Source organism: Oreochromis aureus, linkage group 17, assembly GCF_013358895.1.
Source record: "Oreochromis aureus strain Israel breed Guangdong linkage group 17, ZZ_aureus, whole genome shotgun sequence".
NCBI classification, from domain to species: domain Eukaryota; kingdom Metazoa; phylum Chordata; class Actinopteri; order Cichliformes; family Cichlidae; genus Oreochromis; species Oreochromis aureus.
In genome coordinates, this window is record NC_052958.1 from 17,211,339 (window position 1) to 17,234,025 (window position 22,687).

At 38.3% G+C, this 22,687-nt stretch overlaps 2 protein-coding genes across 4 annotated transcripts in view; one reads left to right on the forward strand and one right to left on the reverse strand.

Moving 5' to 3' along the window:
* Positions 1-428: 428 nt before the first annotated feature.
* pah (phenylalanine hydroxylase) lies at positions 429-17,341 on the reverse strand. Of its 3 annotated transcripts, none has more exons than XM_031746308.2 (13): positions 17,184-17,341; positions 16,046-16,168; positions 10,039-10,222; positions 7,356-7,444; positions 6,888-6,955; positions 5,355-5,551; positions 4,835-4,970; positions 4,652-4,721; positions 4,399-4,455; positions 3,211-3,306; positions 2,704-2,837; positions 2,512-2,627; positions 429-869 (listed from the first exon to the last, which is right to left on the reverse strand). In XM_031746308.2, the coding sequence occupies exons 1-13, from the start codon at positions 17,253-17,255 to the stop codon at positions 826-828; spliced, it is 1,386 nt and encodes a 461-aa protein (XP_031602168.1). In that variant the 5' UTR covers positions 17,256-17,341; the 3' UTR covers positions 429-825. The 3 variants fall into 3 exon arrangements, with proteins under 3 accessions (XP_031602168.1, XP_031602169.1, XP_039456777.1); XM_031746309.2 differs by having other exon boundaries at positions 16,046-16,165; positions 17,184-17,340; XM_039600843.1 differs by lacking the exons at positions 16,046-16,168; positions 17,184-17,341 and adding an exon at positions 14,290-14,422.
* The window catches only part of LOC120433879, a 99,176-nt gene continuing 91,344 nt past the window's right edge, over positions 14,856-22,687 (forward strand). The window contains exons 1-2 of the mRNA XM_039600840.1: positions 14,856-14,929; positions 20,957-21,104. The gene's annotated coding sequence lies outside the window, so the exon portion shown is untranslated. The remainder of the gene's footprint in view (positions 14,930-20,956; positions 21,105-22,687) is intronic.

Sequence of the window (22,687 nt, forward strand, 5' to 3'; positions counted from 1 at the left end):
AATATCCTATAGCACCCAGAATGCTTTGCAGCCTGTTCCGTCAGACCAAAGACTGTATATTAAAGATGGAGAAGTGATAGCCAGAAGCAACCATATTTGGAAGAAAGGTGAAGCGCTAAGAGCTAAATCCATGAACTGTACAGGTTCGTCTCATAGGCACAGATAGCTGCTAATTAGTCCTAAACAGGATTTTTAAAATGGTGCTGGGGGGCACAGCACATCTCAACATTTAAGGCCCCCATTATACTTTGAGCTTGCTCTGGTGCTAAGTGACAATATTAGCAATACAGAAGGTAAAACTATCCAAAGAGGACAACATTATTCTTTGCTAGAGCTGGAGTCTATGAAGCCAGCCCCAAGTGGGCATTAGTTATTTCCCCTCACTACATTAATGTAGAGGAATATTAGCTGACAGTAGACACAGGAAGTAAAGTCAGAGTGAAGAGATATTTATTATAAACTGTCATGCATATACAAAACATTTAATTAATCCAGATTAAATGAAATATAATAACAGAAATCCTCCTGTCATTTTGACAAGCATAACAACCTGATTAATGCAGATAGCCAACAAAGAAATGTTTATTATACAGTGCTCTTATTTTGAAAAGCTATTCTTCACGTAACATTTATGAGGTTATAATCTTACTATTCTCCATAAGTAACAGGATTTCAGGTTTCCTACTACCTGAATTATAAGAATATGGTCACTATCTGACTTGCGTATGTGTTTTAATACAAAGAAGTCGAATCTCTAAGCATGACGTTTAAAGAAGCCAAGAAGAAATTCTCAGGAGGGTTCTCCAAGTCTGATCTCCTGTCCTGTTATTCCAGCTTCCGCAGGGCTTCGCACAATTTCCCCATCTCACCTGAAACAGAAGAAAATAGAAAAGTCAGAGGAACAACTACTGCTGTATATTAATGCTCATCGCATGCTTTCATATTTATGGATTTTATTTATTTATGGCTTTTAATTACATTCACAATATGGTGGAGTATTTTTTTAATTGCACACACGAGCTCTTTAAAGAGTCATCCCACCATACTGTGTGCCACGCTGCCTACTTTTACACACTGAAGGTATAACACTACCTTAGTGTGTAAAAACACCACAGAGCTGGTGATTTTACTTCCTGAGGACCCTCAGGAAGATTATCCCTCAGAGACCATTAGTGTCCTTCTACCACAGCTCCACAGAGATCTTATTAACATATTGTTTCTATGTTTCTGCTGCAACATCCACACAGTCCTATAATTTACTGGATGCCCCCTCCTATGTCTGGAGGATTAGGTAGTTCCTGTTGTCTCAAAGAGGTTAATCTTATCGCAATGGATCCATCACCACGTTCAGCGAGTGTTTGGCTGTTACCGTCAGGCTGACAGTACAGAACAAGTAAAATGAAGACAAACTGACTGAAAAACAGTTTCTATCCCAGAGCAGTACAAGCAATAAATGCTGTAATATCGGAGAAAGATTGGAGAAAGATTACTTTTTATCTTTTACTTATTTTTATGTCTAACATATTTTCATATACTTAATGGTTTTTATATAGTGTTTTTATATAGTGTTCAAATTGCACCTAATTACCGCTGTACACGTGAAAATAAATACATCTTTATATAAACATTTAACAATAAACATTCTATTTTATTCTATTCTAGGACGGAGGAGACGAGGAGGTAAAAACTGGAGAAGTGAGAAAAGCCTGCGTTGTTTGGGTTGTTTCTGTTGTTTCTACTGTACTTTGACGGTTTTCTCCCGGGTCTTGTTTTGGTTCCACTTCCTGACCGTTTCATTGTCTTGATTATTTTCACCTGTGTCTCACGCTGCATGCATTTCCCTGATTAGTCCTTTGAGTGTATACATCCAGGTCTGTGGTCCTTTGGCTGATTGTATGGTTGTGTTCAGGTCTAGCCAAAGCTCCATATCATCACAACAACCCAGGACCATCATTTATTTCCTTCTAACAGGAGGAACGTGGCAATAGAATTTCATAAGCAGGCGATTAGACAAAAATAGCCCTGTTACATCCAACACAGATGGCTTGCTAAGATCCTGCTGTGCCGACTATAGAGTGATGAACCCTTACACCCCTCTGCACTTGAACTGACCACCTTAAATGCAAGAGTCCGTGGGTAATACCTCGGCTTCGCTGTTCTAAATTTCCACAGCAGCTCTCACGGCTGCTTATTCTTTTCACTTTTGACTTTGTCTCTTTAAACTTGGTCTCAGCTTTATGTTGCAGCTGGGTGTCATAACCCTACGGTGGCCCCTAGAGACAAAACACGTACAAGGACACTAGGGGCAGGCCTAGTGTCCTGGAGCACTTCCATTGTGTTTTGGAGTTTGTATGTGCTTTGTCTCTAGGGGCCACTGTACATAACAAATCCACACTATGCTTGGTGTTTAAATCTGAGGCACTCAAAGTCAAACATTCATTCAAGTTCAGACATCTATTATTTGATATTTCCAGACGACTAGTCATAAGTAATTTGACCAAAGCTGCTTACTGTTGATACTGTCTGCCAGGTTCCTGAGCTGCTGGGTGTTGTCCAGCACTTCGATGCTCTGGGTGTAGGGGTTGTAGCGCACTGAGAAAGGCCTGGGGATCGTGCCTGCAAATTTCCTGCAGAGAGAGTGAGAGATGAATGATTAAAGACTCGGATGCATTGTAAAACTAAAAAAAATAAAAATTGTCCTACCTGACTTTCTCTTTGGCATCTTCAAAGCTCTCTGCCACAAAGTAAACCGGCTGGTACTCTGTGATAGGGTACTTCTGGACGCTCGTCTTCTCGGGGTCGAAAGGCAGAAGTTTGGGCTTTTCTGTTAGAGAGTACTGAAAGAAAGCATTTTTTTCTTTTCACTGTTTTATTTTCTCAATGAGCATCTCTATTCTTGTCTGTAAACGGGAAGTGCGGCATGATTTAAGACTCTGCTGACTTGAGTGGACATCCTCTGCTGACAGCAGCTGATGTAACTCATGACCTCGATAGCAAGTCTTTGCCCCCACCTGAGTGCTTACCCACTGAACCACTTCACTACTGCCCTGCTGAGCAACTCCCCCAGTGACACATTAAACCTGGACCTGAGTGAACCACTAACCCACTGCCTGCTGTTGTGCAATAAGGCAAATGTGTTATAAAAAGTAATGTACAGAAAGCAAAATGTTTGTGGAGGTGCTTCATCGCTGTGACTCGGCCTTCTCTTACCTCCAGCTCTCCAAATGAAGACAGCAAGCCGGCTCCATAAGCTTTGATCTCGGAGCCCTGCTTACAGAGGCCAAACTCCACGGTGAACCAGTACACCTGAGGGACACACACCTGGGTCATGAAAAGTGACTTACGCACCACAAGCAGTAAAAAAATAAGGAAGCTTTGGGTTTCAGAGGAAATCTGAGGAAAAAAGATCTTATTTTAAGCAATATGATAACATAAAAATTGCATTTTTATACTGTGTAAAGTAAGTTCTAGTTGGATCCTACAATGTGAAATCAGCCCAATCATTTTCATTTTTAAATAATTATTTGTATATGTTTTATTTTATACTATTTTTATGTTATTTTTAATTTCTATTTCTCTTTTTATTGTATTCATTTTTCTATATTTTCCATTTTCCTTCATTTTTATTCCCTTCTTTAACATTCATCTTTACTTCTTTTATTTAATGTTCTCTTTATCCTTTTATTTTATTATTTTTTAAATATTTTATTTTATTTTTTATTATTCTCTTAATATTTCTCCACTCTTTTTTAAATTCCTTTTTATATTTATATATGTAAGACAAAAATATAAATTGTCATTAAGATTCTTAAGGTTTGCTTCTGATAAACAAAATATCAAATAAACTCTCAGATTTAAATCACATTTTTATCTCTTGTTTTACATAGAGTATTTAAAAATAGGAATATTAAATACAGATATTATATTAATAATAAACTTTTAAAAAATTTATTCAGTATTATTTTGGAGGTACTGAAAGAGTTGCAATAAATGTGTTTAGCAGCATATATGTCTTGATATTTCTAGACATATATACTACTTTATCAGCAGAAAGCCTTAATACTAATTCAATACTTATTACTAATTGTCTTGACCAATTTGTGCATTTAGAGACAATGATGCTCCAACAATGAGGCAGTTGTTTTTTCCATGTCATAACAAGGTAAACATGTGTCACGGACAAAATGCAATTCTTATATTTACAATCCAAAGGCTCTATAAAGCAAAGAGGACTGTAATTAATGTTATTAATTAAACCTGTGTTTACCCTGCAGCGACATGTCAGAATAGTCTGTTAGATTAAGAAACAGGTTATTTAATGTGGTCTAGACTGATCCAATCTTTTGTAATTAGAGGCTCATATCTATTACGACTGTTTGTCTTGTACACAGTACTCACGGTAGCAAGTTTCTCAATGTACTCGTCCGGGGCTCCGAGAGATGCAAGGCCAATTTCCTGTGTGGGATCAAAGCACATGGGTTAAGAGGAGCTGCTAAGGGTGTCAGACAAGGCCAGGATAAACTGCTAAAACTGAGATTTGTCACTTTTGTGCTATCTTTTTGCCTCACCACAGGAATTCATATCACTCTTGGTCTAATCTGAATAATAGAAAAGGTAAAAAGTAAGTGTTAATTGTCCTCTTTAATGTTACCTGTGAGAACTGCGCAAAGCTTGGATCAGCAAACAGAGGAACGTGTCCCAGGAGCTCGTGGCAGATATCCCTGGATTAGAAACACAATTTGCTCTTTAATTCAGAAATCTTTACTTCCTTGCGCTAAGGAAGATTTTACTTCACCTGTAATTTTTTATTAGCTTTATACATTGAGACACTCACGGCTCAGGTGTGTACGTGGGCTTGGAGCCGTGGCGAATGTACTGCGTGGAATGGAAGACGCGGAACGCGAGTCCAGCCAGGAAGTCGCGGGACGAGAGCAGGCCGGCTACGGGGCGAAGCCGGAAACCTGTGCATGCTGCAGGAGAGCGGTGGGGAGATGAAAGAGATGAGACAGTGAGCATTTTGTTGCTTGTGTTGAATAAGAGCATGCATGGATGGGAGGGAGGAAGAGGAAGTGGGGGTCTGTACAGCCAAATGAAATGAATGATGACTCATGCATTGGTTTTCATGGACTGTGTGATGTTGCGTGACTCATAACAGGAAGAGATTGTCTATTTCTATCAATCATTAGAAGAGAATTTACATATTATAGCAGCTTTGTTGCCATCAATAGGCAGTAATTAGGCAGCTTTTTATTAGTGAACATTTATACATTATATTATTAAACATAGTGTTTCAAATGTCTGCATTTTAACCTCGGAGTGATAAAAACAAGTGTTTTTTTTAGGTGTGGAGTTACACTGCAGGAAGCGGGAGACGTCCTCGAGCTGCGGGATATTGTCTGGCCTGTAGCCGCAGTATTTCTCCAGCAGGGGGAAGACGCGGTTGTGTTCACGGCAGGCATGAGTCGGGTACAGAGTCTTCAGCTCCCTGAACACCGTGCCCCAGGTGGCCTTCTCCTCCTCTGTGTACTCCACCATGGGAATGGACTGGCCACTGGAACAGCGGTCACAACAGAAGTTATGTTTCCCTGATAAACACTAACACCACCACACTTACCTTTAAGTTTTCTATATTTAAATCTAATCAGTTTTTCTCTGGATGTTTTCCCAAGTCTCCCTGAACCCAACAAACCTTTGAGCCACAGCTCATTATTCCTGTTTTCTAGCTTGAAAAATATCTGTTTTATTTTACTTGCTGCTCCTGTAAGTCTCATTCAGCAACTAAAGATCGAGCTAAAACCGTGTTTTAGACATTTTATTGGTTATATGTGAACATTACTAAAAAATAAATTTATGCAGGTTTTCGCAAGAAGAGTTTTGAGCGTCTACATCAACGCCAATAAAAACTTCACTATGGCTGTAGTTCTATATGTAGAGTTTTTCTAATGTCTGACGTGGAGGATTTTTAGTGGTAGCAAAAAATAAATGTGGTAATTTTTTCTACATAAAAAATAAGCCCTTAAAATAATTTAAAATATGATATAGTGGTAATATATCATATATAAATATGATATATTATATATGATATAAATAATTATATAGTATATTTTTTAATGAAATAAATAAATATAGAATTTTTTATGTAATTGCTGTGTCAGGGCAAAAAAGACAATAAAAACAACCGATAGAATTAAGAAGTGGAACCCGTACAAAAATAAAAATTAGAATTAAATAAAAATAATAAATAATTATATAATATAATCAACATTTAGAAATTTTGAAAAAATATAATATGATACTATTAATAATCTAATATATAAAAAAAATTGCAATTCCTTTAGGAAATATTGCAATAATTTAATTTGTAACAGCTTTCTTATAAACAATTTATCACTGGATTCATATGTCAATGTCAATTTTACTTACGTAGCACATTTCAGTACATGTAGACTCAATGTCCTTACCACAAAAGATAAAAACATAAAAAACTCTGCAGGTCTACAACAAATTAAGTGAATAAAATCAACAAAACAAAACTTTACAAAGAAAGACTGAATGTTATAAAGAAAAGGACAAAAAAATATTTTTTGTTGTTTTTTTCCCTTTTACTTCACCTGTGTTTTTGTTTTGGACTTCGATGCTCTCTATATACTCTAAAACTACAGTATAACTTAAAATTTATTTATTTTTTAAATTATCTACACCGTAAACTCTTTTTTAAAAACATATTGGTTTATTCCAATGAGAAAGTTCACTTCATCATTTGTCAGCAGCATTTGACCAACATGTGAATAAGACTTCCTGATTAGGTGATCCTTTAAACCCACCACTACTCAAACTCAGCCCATAACGTCTCTATGAGCATAAATATATTAAGTAGGAGTAGTTACTGTCTGTAGTTGTAGGCGATATCTGCAAACTCCTTCCTGCGAGCTCTGTATACTGGATCTGTGAAGCCCTGACAACACACACACACACACACACACAAATAAAAGCCATGTTAGATCTCATGATTGCAGCCGAGCCACTCAGAGCTAAATCAAAGGTGGAAATCCTTTGGGAAGGCCAAACGCACATACATATTCAAATGAAGCCTTTGTAGAGTGTTTTTCAGCTTATGATGAATGCATTCTGCTTTAATGTCAGTGGCAAAAGGGAGCAATTATCTATAATTACAGGGGCTCAATTAAAGCAATGACATCAATTTGTGTGTGTAGATAGTTTCCATTAGAATGGATAGCGGAGTGCGGCCTTGTCATCTCCACTGCTTTTCATAAGCAAGCGCGTGGGCGTGAGTGGACGTGCATTCACATGCGCACGCAGAGGCAGGATGTGGCGGTGGATGAGTCGGTCCTTACCGGGTGATCAGCGTCCAGCTCGGAGCCATAACTGAGGATCTGGTTGGCAAAACGGTCCAAGTCCTGGATGTCATTGGGGAACCATGGCACTAGAGGATAACAGCAGTCATTAAGTGCTTATAATTTATGTTTTAAGTCAACATTGGAGCAAACAGATCAGTCGCGCAGTGTCTGAAGGGGAAAATATTTAAAAAATATAAGAAATATTCAGTGTCAGGTAAAGGGTTAAAGGCTATCCCTGTGCCCTTTTATTGTCATATTATGCAGAGATAAATCTAGTGGCCAAGCTATTTCAACAACTACAATAACCAAGCGGGGTCATTTTAATACGGGAATACTTTTTTAATGACTGTATTTGTGTTTATTATACCCACTACGCTCAAAGGAGTCAACCAACAAGTGTCTGCCTCAGAGATTCTGCAGAAAATCTGTGTAGTATATGGCTATATATGGCTCAAAAATGACCCCAAGATTATTTATTTATTTTAAAACAACTTGTTTATTTTATTGTTTCTTATCGTATCTTTCTTCATTGGCTATTATGGCACTTAATGCTCATATTTATTTTACTTTTTGTGTACAGCGCTTTGTGGCTTTCTGTAAAAAGTGCTTAATTAAAAACTTTAATTTAAGGAAATGATCATCAGTTGAAGCTTGAATATTTTTTAATTCCTGACTTATATAAATGGCTGCACTTCACATTAATATTGATGATTGTTACACAGTCTTGTGTGCGTTTTGCCTGCAGGATTTTTTTCAGTGCTGTGGCATTTTGACACTCAACAGAGCCGTGCACGAGGGGGGCATCTGCTTATTCATATGGATTTATGACACTCAAACAACAGTGAGGCCCAATCATTAATCTGCATTTGTGCAGTGTGGTCCAGCCTGAGGCCCCTGCAGAGACAATAAAGCTGTTTAGGCTGTCTCCAAAACTGGCCATAAATATCCTCCTTGTCCACTTGACCCTGACCAGTACGCCACAGAGTCTATGCCGAGGTCAGAGGAGGATCCATGGTGGCCCTGTCTGTCTCAGCCTGCCGTGACCTTGGCATGTTCTCTGTCCTTGGGTTAGTCTGGGGCGGAGACACTAAACTCTTCTGTTCCTGCCGGGCCTGTTGGTCCTCAGTAGCTAAACTAATGTCATTCTGGAAACAACTAATAAAAGGGGCAGTGGGCCATCATTCTCATGGGCGACACTGGCTGTCCATTACTAAGTCTGGCGTAGCTCAACACCCAGCACCAGGCCCGGTTGATAAATGGATCGTTTCAGCTGTAGTGGTGTCAGCTTTTTAGATTTATTTATTTTTTTAACCACAGCTGTTTCTGGTCCTCAGAGAATATAACCTAAATTTCCTGCTATTACCAAAATCTTTAATCTACATAGCACAATATTACCACTACTACTCCAGTTATTACTGGATAGGTTGTTGTTGCTGCCTTTTCATTTTCATTTATGTGTTGAATTCAAATATACTGCTATGAAGGTTGGTACAGATATCAGGGGTCCCCAGGGGATACGCCCATATTTTCCTTTGGTATCGGAATCAGCTCAAAGGTTTTAGAACGATGCCACTCCTAATCATAAGGGATGGATGAACACAAAGAAATGTTTGGTCCTCGGAGGATAGTCCCTCCTTCCTTTGTTGACTCTTTAGTGATGAGGTTTGTCATTTTTTTGTTTTTAGTGGAATTATTTGACAGTTCTTTTGTGAATTGCCACATCTTCCGGTGCAGCTTTCTGTGTTCACCAGAGGAAAAATATCCAAAGCATTTCCTCTAGCGCTGGCGTCTTTACTTCTTTTAGAGAGACAACAACAAAGCTGGACAAAGATATTGATGGTCTGCAGGATAAGTCCTAAAGTGATTCTTTGGTGATTAGGTTTACATTTGTGTTTTGAACTGAAACATCTTACCAGCTGGGGCTGGTTTGACTTGTCCCCAGTATACAACCAGTATTTTGCTTGAACACCACACTGAGCTCAAAAGAGTTATATATATATGTAGTGAAACGTATTTACATCTCTTGGGTGGCTTAACATGAAGCATGGTAATGACATTTCCCCAAAGGATGATCACTGGTGTCTATCGCAATGAAATTTGGTACAGACATCAAGGTTCCCCTGAGGCCCGACAAAGCATCTACATCAAGGTTTACTGTGTTTTGACTAAAATATCAACTTTTTAATGTCTAATCGATGGTCTGCTACATAATCTAGTACATCTGGTACCAATGCTGATAATTCCCAGAGTATACCCTGACCAGAATGAACTTAAAAATTATATAGATGAAGAAAAAGGCCCTATGATAAAAACATTTATGATCCCCAGAAGATAATCACTATTGTGCTACATTTTTAGTTATTTTGCAATGAATGACCTTGTTTAATATCAAATGGCTTGTAATTAATTATTTGCAGGTATTCATGCGCCTCTTGTAATCATTTTGGAGACCTAGTGCCATCCTTTGGCTAAAAATAAAAGCGACTCAGATTTTGATTTATGAGTCTAAAACTTCATTGCATTGCTTGTTTAGCACTTACAGGCTGAAATAACTGGCATATTAAACAAGTTCACATTAAGTTCACTTTCACATGCAACATATATTCACATCTAATAATTTCATCATGTTGCTGATTCACGGTGCTCTTGTTCAGTGGATATCCTCTTACAACTCACTAACCTGTGTCCTTCTCTTTGCTGCGTGTTAGCTCGTGCACATGGCCGCTGATTTGTGTGCGCAGGCAGTCAATGACCTCATCCAGGGCCTGAGAGCAGGTGGAGTCTACGTTGATGAAGAACTCATGCTGCTCATTGTTCATGCGCGATGGACGGGACTCGATGTGTGTCAGGTTAATGCCTTTCTCCTGAAAAGAGAAAGATTTTGGTATGCGGGTGTCAGCTCTTTATGTCTTTATGTTTACGCTCATCCATGCATGTATTTTGTATACGGAAGTGTTAAATTTGTTTGAGAGGGATTTCTAATAAAAAAACAAGGTGGAAAATTGTCCCGCAGCACTGCCTTTGTGCTATCACTAGAGGGTGGTGTGCTGTTAGTAAACTGGTGGCACTCTATCAGACTTTGTGAGACCTCAGGTCAGCTGCCTGAACTCGCTGCCTGTACACTGACTCTGAGCCAGACACTGGATGCATTCTCTTAGTAAAGACATGTGGGACATATTGTAATAGTTAGTACACAACTGTGGAACCCTTGGGAAGCTTCCAGAGTTTTATGGTTGAAATTCAAGAACTGTACTTGATCTTAACATTCAAAATAGTTCTGGCTTGTATGTGAATGAATTTTATATGGTAATTTTCACCTAAATGTGTTTTTGTTTTTGTGCACGTTTATGTAACTTTTTGGAGGGAGTGTGTTATGTGTTTGGTCTGCTATAGGCTGCAGAGGAGGGCGTAAGCAACCCAACATCACGTTTTCTCCCATCTGGATCCTATTCAGCTATTTTTTACGGGTCATGTGGTTCTGCATCCCCCCAAAGAGTCACTACAGACACGACCAAAGATGAGACCAGGATGGCATTTTTTCAATAAAAAACCAAATATTACTGCATATCATTACTTTAATTTTTCTTAATAAATTAAAAAATGTGATACATCAAGTCATTCGTGGGGCCATCACAGAAAATATGATATGTATATGTAGCTGACAGATGTACTTTCTGATTTTTAATTAGTTTGGGATTGAGAACTGTGTCCCTGTCATCATAATTAATCTGTCCATGACTACAAAGAGAAATAATTCAATGTGTGTGCCACTGGCAGCCTAGTCCAGCTTAACATAACCAATTCCAAGTCCTGAAGCGAATATGGTGCAGCGGCAAATCTGCCACATTTCTGTACCCCTCCGAGCCGTCCCTTCAACGTGACGCCGGTGACAATAACCCCAGCTGAGGTCAAGGTCAGTCGGTAGCATGACTCGTCACAAGAAAGCCATGCCGCTGTCACATGTGCGCTGAAACCCGGGTGGATAAGCAGTCCGGCAGTTTTCATGAGCAGCTCTCTGAATGAACACGTGATGGTTGTCCAAGCTATGTGGCTAAACGTTAGCACATGGCTCAGTCGTTTTCAATTTATCAGTAAAAAAAACCACACACACACACACAACAGGAGAGAAAAAGAAAGTCCTGGAGCACAAACTCCTGAAGCTTTGTTTTTTACAGCATGATTTACTTTAAAGCATGTGAGCGGACTCAGCATGTGTTACATCACAGCTGGGCAAAAATGGGGTCTGTTGATAGTTTGGGGGTCGTTTGGCGTGTTTTACTGAAAAGTTAAGGGGAGTGGGAGGATGAGGGGTGGAGCAGGGGGAGGATCGGCAGAGTGGGAGCTTATAGGTTCAAAGGGGATCCTGATGTTTACAGCTGCATTTGAGACAAGCATTTGGCACATACTTGGTATTGATCAGAGTCAGCACAGCCACAAAAATGTGGAAAATTAAATGGCTGAAGAAAACATTTTCTTCACAAAAATGCTTTTATGAACTGAAAACATAATTTTCATGGCTGGTTTTATATGTTATGGTAGTGTATTAATGCAAAATGTATTTAAAAAAATAAAACTTGATTCTTGAAAGAAGGTCAGATTTAAAGATTAAAAAATGAAGGTGCTGCCAGTCGCTATTTACTACAAGCACGTAGTCACCTACGCAGAGGCAATTTAGATCGATATGAGAAGAAAAAACAACACTGATGTTGTTGGGATTTGAAGAATTAAGCAATAACATGTTGTATATTATAAAAACATCAAACTGATTTTCTTTGGTAAATGTGCAAAAGTACTACAAACCATTAAGTACCATTGTATGCACAGATTCCACAGCATAGAGTGTTTATGAAATTAATGTGTTAAAACAAATCTACAACAGGACAGTATCTGAAACGGATGTCCTGTATACAGGACCTGAGAGATCCATCTGGTCTTTCAGTTGATCATTTAATGTTCACTGAAGCCTCATCAGAAATTTCACAGTCGAAGGGTGACCGTCAAGAAGACCTTCTTAAGGAAGAGAAACTGGGAAAAAAAGGTTAGGTATTCCATATTAAACAAAACCTGGTCTAAAAATCACTGGCAACAGGTCTGATGGAGTGATGAAATTTGAAATTTTGGGTTCAAATTGTGTCAAAATGCAAACTGTAGTTAATATGAAAGAGAAGACCAGGAGAGAGGTCCAACAATGAGTGTCTACAGCCATCTGTAAAACACGGTGGCGGCTCAGTCAGGGTTTGGGGCTAGATTTCAAGCCTTGGTGGTGCAGATCCTGTCAAAACTGATGTAACTGATGTAAGGCAACCGACATCCAAATAAGAGCTTTGAATGTCCTTCAAGAAGCCTGGAGAACTATCCCTGAAGACTACTTAAAGACTTTACATAAGAGATTTCAGGTGGTTTGAAGAATAAAGATCATCATAGAAAATTTAAGCTCATTATATTTTCATACATGTTTCAAGAAACTGCTCTACTATTTTCCTAACAAAACATAAAGAAGAATTTATAGATAAAAAAAGGCTGTTAGTCATCAACATAGTATGTTATAAACTACTTTACTTTCACATAGGTACAGCACAGCAATCAGTTCATAGCGTTTAACAATGAAGAATTTTCTAGCAGCATTTGCCTGGTTCATTATTACTGAACCCCCAGCTGAGATCAATGATGCACCTGCCATGTTTGCAAACCACTGATATACAAACATGTGAGATAAGCTCTGTTTGTTTAGTTTCCTCCTTTAAACAGTCAGAAAAGGCCAGGAGCATGAAAACTACACCGTAAAGCGCTTAGCCTAACGGTTCATTTCTTTCCCCTCGCCAAAAGCCATTGTATTTAAATGACATGACTATTTTAAATTATGTACTAAAGTGGAACATTCCCAGGATTTACTTTTTAGTGTCTCCTCATGTGGCTTGTTTTGTTTAATGTTAATCAGTAACTTATGGTAACATAACTGCTTTGTCATGAAACACTTTTTTTAAAGGAGCAGGTTGACAAATTGTTTCCCCCCCAGAGTTATGTAAGATGGACAGATACCAATCTCACTGAAGCCAACTGTTTCTTATTTGTTTTGTCTGCACAGGCCAAAGTGTAAAAAGACAAGGATCCTTGCCAGAAACATTTTAATTTGTCTGTCTACAGTTCTCAACCACAAAACTGCCTTGTACATAAAGTACAACAGTATAATATTTTTACATTTGATCAATAACCTTTTCATATATATCATTTGTAACAGTCAGTAGTAAGTAGTAGTAAACAAAATCAACCTTCCAAAACTATGCCAGATTAGCTTCTCACACAGAGTGCAGTCAGGGGATATACATTAACCAAGTGGGATTTCAAATGTTATTTAGAGAGATTAGTGGTCATTAGGCAAGTCAATACGGTTTCTTATAATGCTAACATAAGTTAATGAAATGTTGGTTGTAACTTAGCAGGAGCTAAGCTCTGCCATAGCTTAGCATCATACAAGGTAGCTTAGTACAGGATTAGTTTACCTGTGACTTTGCTTACATTCTTACAAAGACTAGAAATTGAATCATATAGATTAATTAAATACATCAGACATACAATTTTAATGTGGTGAGATTGTGGGTATTACTAGCATGACTTTGTTCGATTAAGCTAAACTGATTACTCTAATGCTAAAATACACTAACTAAATAGTGAAAGTAGTTTAGCTAAGCATTAGCTTAGCTGTTGCATAAGTTAGCATTTTACAAGGTAGCTTAGCTCTCCCCACTTTGCGTTGTACTTTCCTATATAATAAATGTTAGCTTAAAAATAAAACTTAAAAATTTAACAAATATAATATAAAAATGTGAATTTATTTCAATCGGTGTCATTATTAGTATTACTTTGTTTCAGTTAGACAAGCCAAATTGTTTCTACCCAACACAAACTAGCTACTGGATGTACCTTAGCTTACCATATGTTTAGCTGTTTACAAAGACTTGAATCAGGAGACAAACATTTGATGGTAAAATGTTACTTAGCGAGATTGGGGGTGTTCCTGTGTGGGCTGCATTCAGGGTGCGTTCCTGTTAGTCTAACAAGGTAAGTAGTTTAGCTTAGACTATAGCTTAGCTTAGACTTAGCTTAGCCAGCTCACAGTCACAAAAACTTTGAATTAAGGTGCTATAGAAAATATAAATGAAATATAAAATGCTAATTAGTAAGATGAAAGCACACACTGTAGCTTAGCTTCTTAGAAACACTGGAATGAAGGTGATACAGATGAAACGAATGAGATATAAATGTGAGATATAAAAACCAGAAATGAGGAATATGGATGAATGAAATGTTATTTAGTGAGATTATAGCTGCTGCTTAAAGCATTTTATTCCATTTAGTCCAGTCAGAACCGCTCGTTGGAATAGGGCTGGGCCATATCATACCGTTCATGGTAATACAGGTGTAATTTTGGGCAACAATAGGAAAATGAAATATCGCGATAGAAGATGGGTAAAACGCGCATGCGCAGTGCATATGTTTACATACACATGGCGGCGATGCAGAATGAGAAGAGCGAAAGGGGATCGTTAAATGAAACGGATGAACCAGAACTGGTTTGTAAAAATGCTGCAACTTCAGTGGTGTGGAACTGGTTTAGCTTTCATCCGTCAGACACACAACAAAGCACTATTTTTGGTAGAGCATGCTAGCGGGCCGTCGTTATTACCGTGTTGTTTGGAAAATGTGGCACACTTAAAATCAATCCTTTGATTTTTCTGAAAATCGACAGTGTCCCTTATAATCCCGTGTGCCTTATGTATGAATTCTGGTTGTGTTTACTGACCTCGAAACGATTTTATGTGGTACACGGCGCTCGAAAATCTGTCAAATATTTTAGTATGACTTTGCTAAGCTACAAACCCGCACCGCTTGATGGATTGTCGGAGCATTACGGGTATCGTAGGCAGGAGCCTCTCGGAGTGATACGTACTGTGCTTCAACATAATATTACGGTATTGTGTGTGTATAACCTCTTTTTAAGTTTTGTGGATATTATACATGGTTATGCTGAGGATATGTCGGCCAATTTCCACTGGAAATGCCTTTTGGTTAAACTGTCAGCAAGGAATTTGCACTGTTACATTTTTATATAACTTTAATGCACATAAAAAACAGCTGCTTGTTTAAGTGAAAATACACTGATGGGTTTTTTTGCACTAATAAAGTTGTGGAGTTGTAAAGTATTTTGTCTAGTGTCAATTATATCGTTATCGCAAATTTTCAAATGTATATCGTGATAAATATTTTTGGTCATATCGCCCTGCTCTACTTTGGAACCTAACCAGCAACCAGTGGTTGGCTATAGCTCTACATTTAATGGTCCCCTGTGAATCTAATTTTCTGCAACAAAGCCATGAGGCAAAATGTTCAAAATACTGACAATGCTAAACACATTTTAATTTTTTTAAAATAAATTATTCTTCTTGAATGCATTTCACAATAGTCAGACATTGTCATAAATAAAGATTAATATACCAAACCATTCACACATTAATTTAACATCCTATGATTTATTACTGGAAAAGCTGCTTGTAATTTTGCTTTCCATGACTAAATAAACAAGTTATAAATCCTAATGATACTGAAAGGTACATGAATATCATTAGCATTTAATTTGACACTGAACCCCATTAGGACCCCAGGGCTGTCCACTGATATAAAAAGCTTACCTCAAAGAGCCTCAGGGCTTTGGCTAAAGCTCCGACCTCTTCTTTTAAGGAGAAGATGCAGGAGATCACCTCTGACTTATTGTTGGTCTCCTCCTCCAGGTACATGGAGCCCCTTCTCTTCTGCTGAGAGACGTATTTAAGATAAATATACAGGGCTTATATAAAAATACAACATGAATGAAGTCGTTCATACAGTGTTGTTAATGCAAAGCTATTACAAAAATGCAACAGATTCACTTTTAGCGCAGGGGTGTGAATCCTGAATTTAAAAATTGTTAGAAAAGTGTTTGGCTTTCCTTTTGTCTGCCTGCCATATGCAGAAAAACTACATGTTATGTAGTTTAAAGCCATCCAGGGCAGCACGTGAAGTTCAGAGCCTTCACACTCAGCCATATCCAGAGACGGTTTCGAATAAACACACACAAAAACCCAACACATCCCCTAATTTCTTCTGCAGATGTTTTACAGATGACTAAATACAGATGAAGAAATAACAACCTAGTTAATTATTTATTAAACTGAGCATGTCCTATGCTTTTTTTAAAGAACCCACATAAAATTAAGCTTTTAAAGGACAGTCTTCGCTGCAAGAGTTCAACAAATGACTGAATTTCTACATCTACTGGATGGCTTTTATTCAGGCTCCAGTTAAAGATTTCTAATATGTTGCTTATGAAATCTGATGTAAATTAAATAAAAGGATACACAGAGCTCAAACTGATATTAAAGATATCAACTTTGTGGTCCATCTGGCAAAAAGTTACCTGTAGCTTTAATTATTTGATTATAAAAAAGAACATAAAGGGTGGTATTGTCATTCACAAACAAAAACAGAAGCCTGCAGAGCAGGGACATTTCTTGCATTTGTTTAGCACTCTGAATTTTTCCATTATCGTCAGCTGTTTTTCACCTCTATTCACTGTAATTCTCTGCTTTGTCTGCTCTTGTACCCTGAATTTTCTAGCTCTGCCCAGCTATACTGTTGTTTTAATAAAAACACACTGGTTTGAATCGCTATTTAAGGCTGTTTGTTTTGCATAACCTCCACAAAAGAACACAAATAAACAGACAAAATTGAATGTAGTGCTTAAAGAAAGAAAATACAGATGCTTTTAAGTCAGCTATAAGTCAGATTTACCCCTGGGACTTGGTCCCCTGTTTCTGCCTCTGGGCTGTAGTTTCCATTAACCCTCTTGTATGCAGCGTCCATCCTCGCCGTCCTCCAGGTAGGAAGTGTGTAGTTGTGTGTATGCTGATGCTGGGCTGAGAGCTCGGGAAAGCTCCTCTGTGAGCTCTCTTTTAAAAACCACTCCTGGTTAACACCGGTCCACGTGACACCACACCCCCTCTGCATCGGTATGTCATGGGATGGTTGTTGTGAAACAACTAAAGTGGCACATCTGGTTCTTGTTGTGTGTGACTGTGGGCCGAGTCTGCTGGTTTTTGTGCAGCAACTTTGTCAGTTTCTGCGCAGCCTGGCTGATTTGAGAACAGGTAGAAATAACCAATGAAAAACTTGCTTGTATCCATTTAGACATATTATGTAACCATAGTTATGTTAAAGGGGAAAATGGTGCTGATATATTCTTCAACGCTTGGTTTGAGGGTCTTAATGGGGCCATTCCCAAACCTCCACACTTAAGATATAATTCTGAATATAATCTTTTAGAAGAAATATCTTTATAAACACGACTGTGTAAGGTGTAATTTGTGTAACTGCACAGTGCAAACACTGAGGATGTGACCTGCAGTGGAAACTAACCTCATGACTGATAAGGGATTAGTGCTCCTGCCATATGGCACTGTATGAACTAATAACAAGGATAAAACTCAGTTAACTAATGAACCCTGTTATTTACAGTGGCCTGCAAAAGTATTCGGCCCCCTTGAACTTTCCCACATTTTGTCACATTACAGCCACAAACATGAATCCATTTTATTGGAATTCCACGTGAAAGACCAACACAAAGTGGTGTACACGTGAGAAGTGGAACGAAAATCATACATGATTCCAAACTTCTTTTTACAAATAAATAACTTCAAAGTGGGGTGTGCGTAATTATTCAGCCCCCTGAGTCAATATTTTGTAGAACCACCTTTTGCTGCAATTACAGCTGCCAGTCTTTTAGGGTATGTCTCTACCAGCTTTGCACATCTAGAGACTGAAATCCTTGCCCATTCGTCTTTGCAAAACAGCTCCAGCTCAGTCAGATTAGATGGACAGCGTTTGTGAACAGCAGTTTTCAGATCTTGCCACAGATTCTGGATTGGATTTAGATCTGGACTTTGACTGGGCCATTCTAACACATGGATATGTTTGGTTTGAAACCATTCCATTGTTGCCCTGGCTTTATGTTTAGGGTCGTTGTCCTGCTGGAAGGTGAACCTCCGCCCCAGTCTCAAGTCTTTTGCAGACTCCAAGAGGTTTTCTTCCAAGATTGCCCTGTATTTGGCTTCATCCATCTTCCCATCAACTCTGACCAGCTTCCCTGTCCCTGCTGAAGAGAAGCACCCCCAGAGCATGATGCTGCCACCACCATATTTGACAGTGGGGATGGTGTGTTCAGAGTGATGTGCAGTGTTAGTTTTCCGCCACACATAGCGTTTTGCATTTTGGCCAAAAAGTTCCATTTTGGTCTCATCTGACCAGAGCACCTTCTTCCACATGTTTGCTGTGTCCCCCACATGGCTTGTGGCAAACTGCAAACAGGACTTCTTATGGTTTTCTGTTAACAATTGCTTTCTTCTTGCCACTCTTCCATAAAGGCCAACTTTGTGCAGTGCACGACTAATAGTTGTCATATGGACAGATTCCCCCACCTGAGCTGTACATCTCTGCAGCTCGTCCAGAGTCACCATGGGCCTCTTGGCTGCATTTCTGATCAGCGCTCTTCTTGTTCGGCCTGTGACTTTAGATGGACGGGCTTGTCTTGGTAGGTTTACAGTTGTGCCATACTCCTTCCATTTCTGAATGATGGCTTGAACAGTGCTCCGTGGGATGTTCAAGGCTTGGGAAATCTTTTTGTAGCCTAAGCCTGCTTTAAATTTCTCAATAACTTTATCCCTGACCTGTCTGGTGTGTTCTTTGGAGTTCGTGGTGTTGTTGTTTCCAATATTCTCTGAGACAACCTCTGAGGCCGTCACAGGGCAGTTGTGGAGCTGTTTTGCAAAGAAGAATGGGCAAGGATTTCAGTCTCTAGATGTGCAAAGCTGGTAGAGACATACCCTAAAAGACTGGCAGCTGTAATTGCAGCAAAAGGTGGTTCTACAAAGTATTGACTCAGGGGGCTGAATAATTACGCACACCCCACTTTGAAGTTATTTATTTGTAAAAAATGTTTGGAATCATGTATGATTTTCGTTCCACTTCTCACGTGTACACCACTTTGTATTGGTCTTTCACGTGGAATTCCAATAAAATGGATTCATGTTTGTGGCTGTAATGTGACAAAATGTGGGAAAGTTCAAGGGGGCCAAATACTTTTGCAAGCCACTGTATCTGTTGTCCCACCCTTGGCAACTTGAATTGCAATCAATCGTTTATGATAACTGGCTATAAATCTTTCATATCGTTGTGGAGGAATTTTGATCCACTTTTCTTTGCAGAATTGTGGTAACTCAGCCACACTGTAAGGTTTTCAAGCATGAATGGCCTGTTTAAGATCCCAATGTTCATCCCAATGTGACTTTGACTAGGCCACTCCGAAACCTTAATTTTGTTTTTTTTTTACGCATTCAGAGGTGGACTTGCTGGTGTGTTTTGGATCACCCCCTAGATAACTGAAATTGAGCTTCAGGGCATGAACCGATGGGTGGGTGGGTGGACGATGGGTGGACATCGTCCTTTACGATTTATCGACAGAAATCAGAATTCTTGTTTCCGTCAATTATGGCAGATAATCCAGTTCCAGGTCCAACAAAACAGCCCCAGATCATAACTCTACCACCACCATGGTGGTATAAAACTATATAACTGGTATATAACTACCATGCTGTGTTAGTTATATACCAGATGTAACGGGACTCAAACCTTCCAAAAAGTTCAGCTTTAGTGTATTCTTTTTTTCTGGGACCTCCTGGATGACTTTTCGATGAGCTCTTGGAGTATTTTGATGGGCCTCTTAAAATGGTAGGATAATTGTGATTCATTGTGGAAGTATTGGTCTGTACAAAACAAGCTGGACTAATAACCTCGGGTATAACTGGTTTTATATCAAATGTTGTGCCTTTGTAGTCTATGGTGACAATAGAAAGTTTCATCCACATTCTCTCTTGACGGTCTGCACATTTAGCAACATCTTCCTCCAAATCCTTCTTTTGAATCTAGCGTTTTTGGCTCTCTCTAGCTTCTTATTGCTCTTTGTGAGCCTCAAGACCAAACAACTCAAACATTTGGAAAGGGAGAACTCCCTCAGATGGTCTGATCTACTGCCATGCAGGGGCTGCGCTTTTAGATTAATGGAAATTGTGAAGAAATTAATGTAATTGTTAAAATGATTTATCCAGGAACTCTCTGGATTAGTCATACAGTCTCTGTGTCTGGCAGTAATCACACCTGGTTGTGGCTAGTGTAACAAAAATGTGGTTAATCACAGTTAATTCTTGACTCAACAAGGAAGGAAATTGTTTTTTCACAGAGGACCAGGTAGGTTTGAATAACAAATATGAAAAACTAACACATCAGGAAAGGGGTCAATTCTTTTTCACAAAACTGTAAATTGCTTATAAATTTTAAGTATTCCAAAGACGGAGATCACTCAATTAATACACTCGATTAATAAAAGTGATCCTTTTAAACTGATACGTTTGCATTTTATAATGTTGAATTGTAAACGTTTGCACTATTTTGTAGTAATTAGTTTAAGTTAGATCTGTATTAAAAGTAAGCCTCTTTTACTTCTGTTCCTTCAGGTGGAGAACACTCAGGAGAAGACAGATGCTGGCTGCTGTTAATGGCTTGAAAAACGACATCATCGGATCTTAAGAAGCTTCCTGTCTACAGTAATGACTTCAGCTAGGTCTTACAGGGAAGGATGCTCTTTCAGGTTAAAGAACAGAGGTAAATATCTTGATACACTTTTTAAAGACTAGATTAATCAATGCCTTGAGATAAAGTTCTTTTATACGTATTATTGTTTATAATCCCCTTGTTTCCAGTTTTATACTTTAATAATAATTTAATAATAAATATTAGAAGGCAACAAGTCCACCAGCAATGGGAGACAATTAATCCAGTTGTAGTGTAACGAATAGCTGGTCACACCATCACACCTGATGCTGAGGTGATCCACAGGTGCCACATGAGGGCAGTATAGGTTTGGTAATGTGTGCAGTAACACAAGTAGTAATAGTTTTTATGTGTAATATTTCAAGCTGAAGCTATCAAATGTTGTCATTTAAGTTACACTACACTACACAATCTCAATCTAAAGTGTCTTTTTTTTTGTTTCAGCACTAATTTCATGTAATTTCAAAATGAAAGATCTGATTTATCGAAAATTAGGTACGACAGCAAGGAGCGGTGCTACGATTGTCCCAGAAACACCAACCTGGGTTTGTTGTTAAAGGCTGGCCATACTGAATCCAGCAGTATAGTTAATATTAATTAGTATTAATATTAGATAAAGATAACCTGAGTACATACAAAATGCAATTTTTAAATGACGATTGAGTTTATAAAAAAAGAAAAAAAAACTATCCAAACTTACCTGACCCTGTACGAAAATGTGGGTAAAAGTGGAACTGCTAAAAGATCTCAAAAAGCAACACATTATGCCACGATATACAGAAACTCAAGAACATGATGAAAAACAAACTTATTGACATCTGTCAGTCTTTAAGGGTTTGGGGACAACACTGTAACCTGTGACTGTTTCAGTGCTTTACATTTAAGTTTTAGAACATGAACCAAGTAAAATAAGGAGGTACGAAAGGGGTGCTAATTAACTACCCTCTGATATTTAAATTAAATGTTTTTTGAGCAAAATATATTTTAGTCAAATAATGTTTACGTTCTCAGTTGCCTTGAAATAATATTGGCAAAACAACTTTTACAAAGCTAGGTCACTTCATTCTATAGGCTATAATAGATCAGCTGACTGAGCCTGATTGGCAGAGGGTAATTTGATTAACTTTAAGCCAAGTCATAATTTGACCCATTCCCATGACTTTGTTTTAAACTTTGTTTTACCTCCAAACCATACGGCCAGTATGGGTATCTCAAAAACTAAAGCACTTCTGTGGATCTTCCCTCTGCTGTAGATAGAAATTGACAGACTAACTTTCCATATGTTAGCTTGTATTCTGCAGATGTGACTTTGATCTCTGAGATTACAGTTGTTTAAGTTATAATTAAAAAAGATGCTCTCTCATATTTTGCATCCAGCCTATTGGCATGTATTGTGTTTTACTGTCATTTTATTGTCACTTATTGCAAATTTCAGGAGATTTCATGGCTTAAATTGCATCTTTGGAGGGAAACTATGGGCACAGTTGGCCCGTGCAGAGTAAAAGCAATGAATCTGTGACACCTTATTTCACATAAATCTATCCATTCGATCATCTGATGGCACTGAAAACTTTCTCAGTGCAGAAAAATACCCTGATTTTCCATTTCTCATGTACATTTGTGTGTATTTCTGC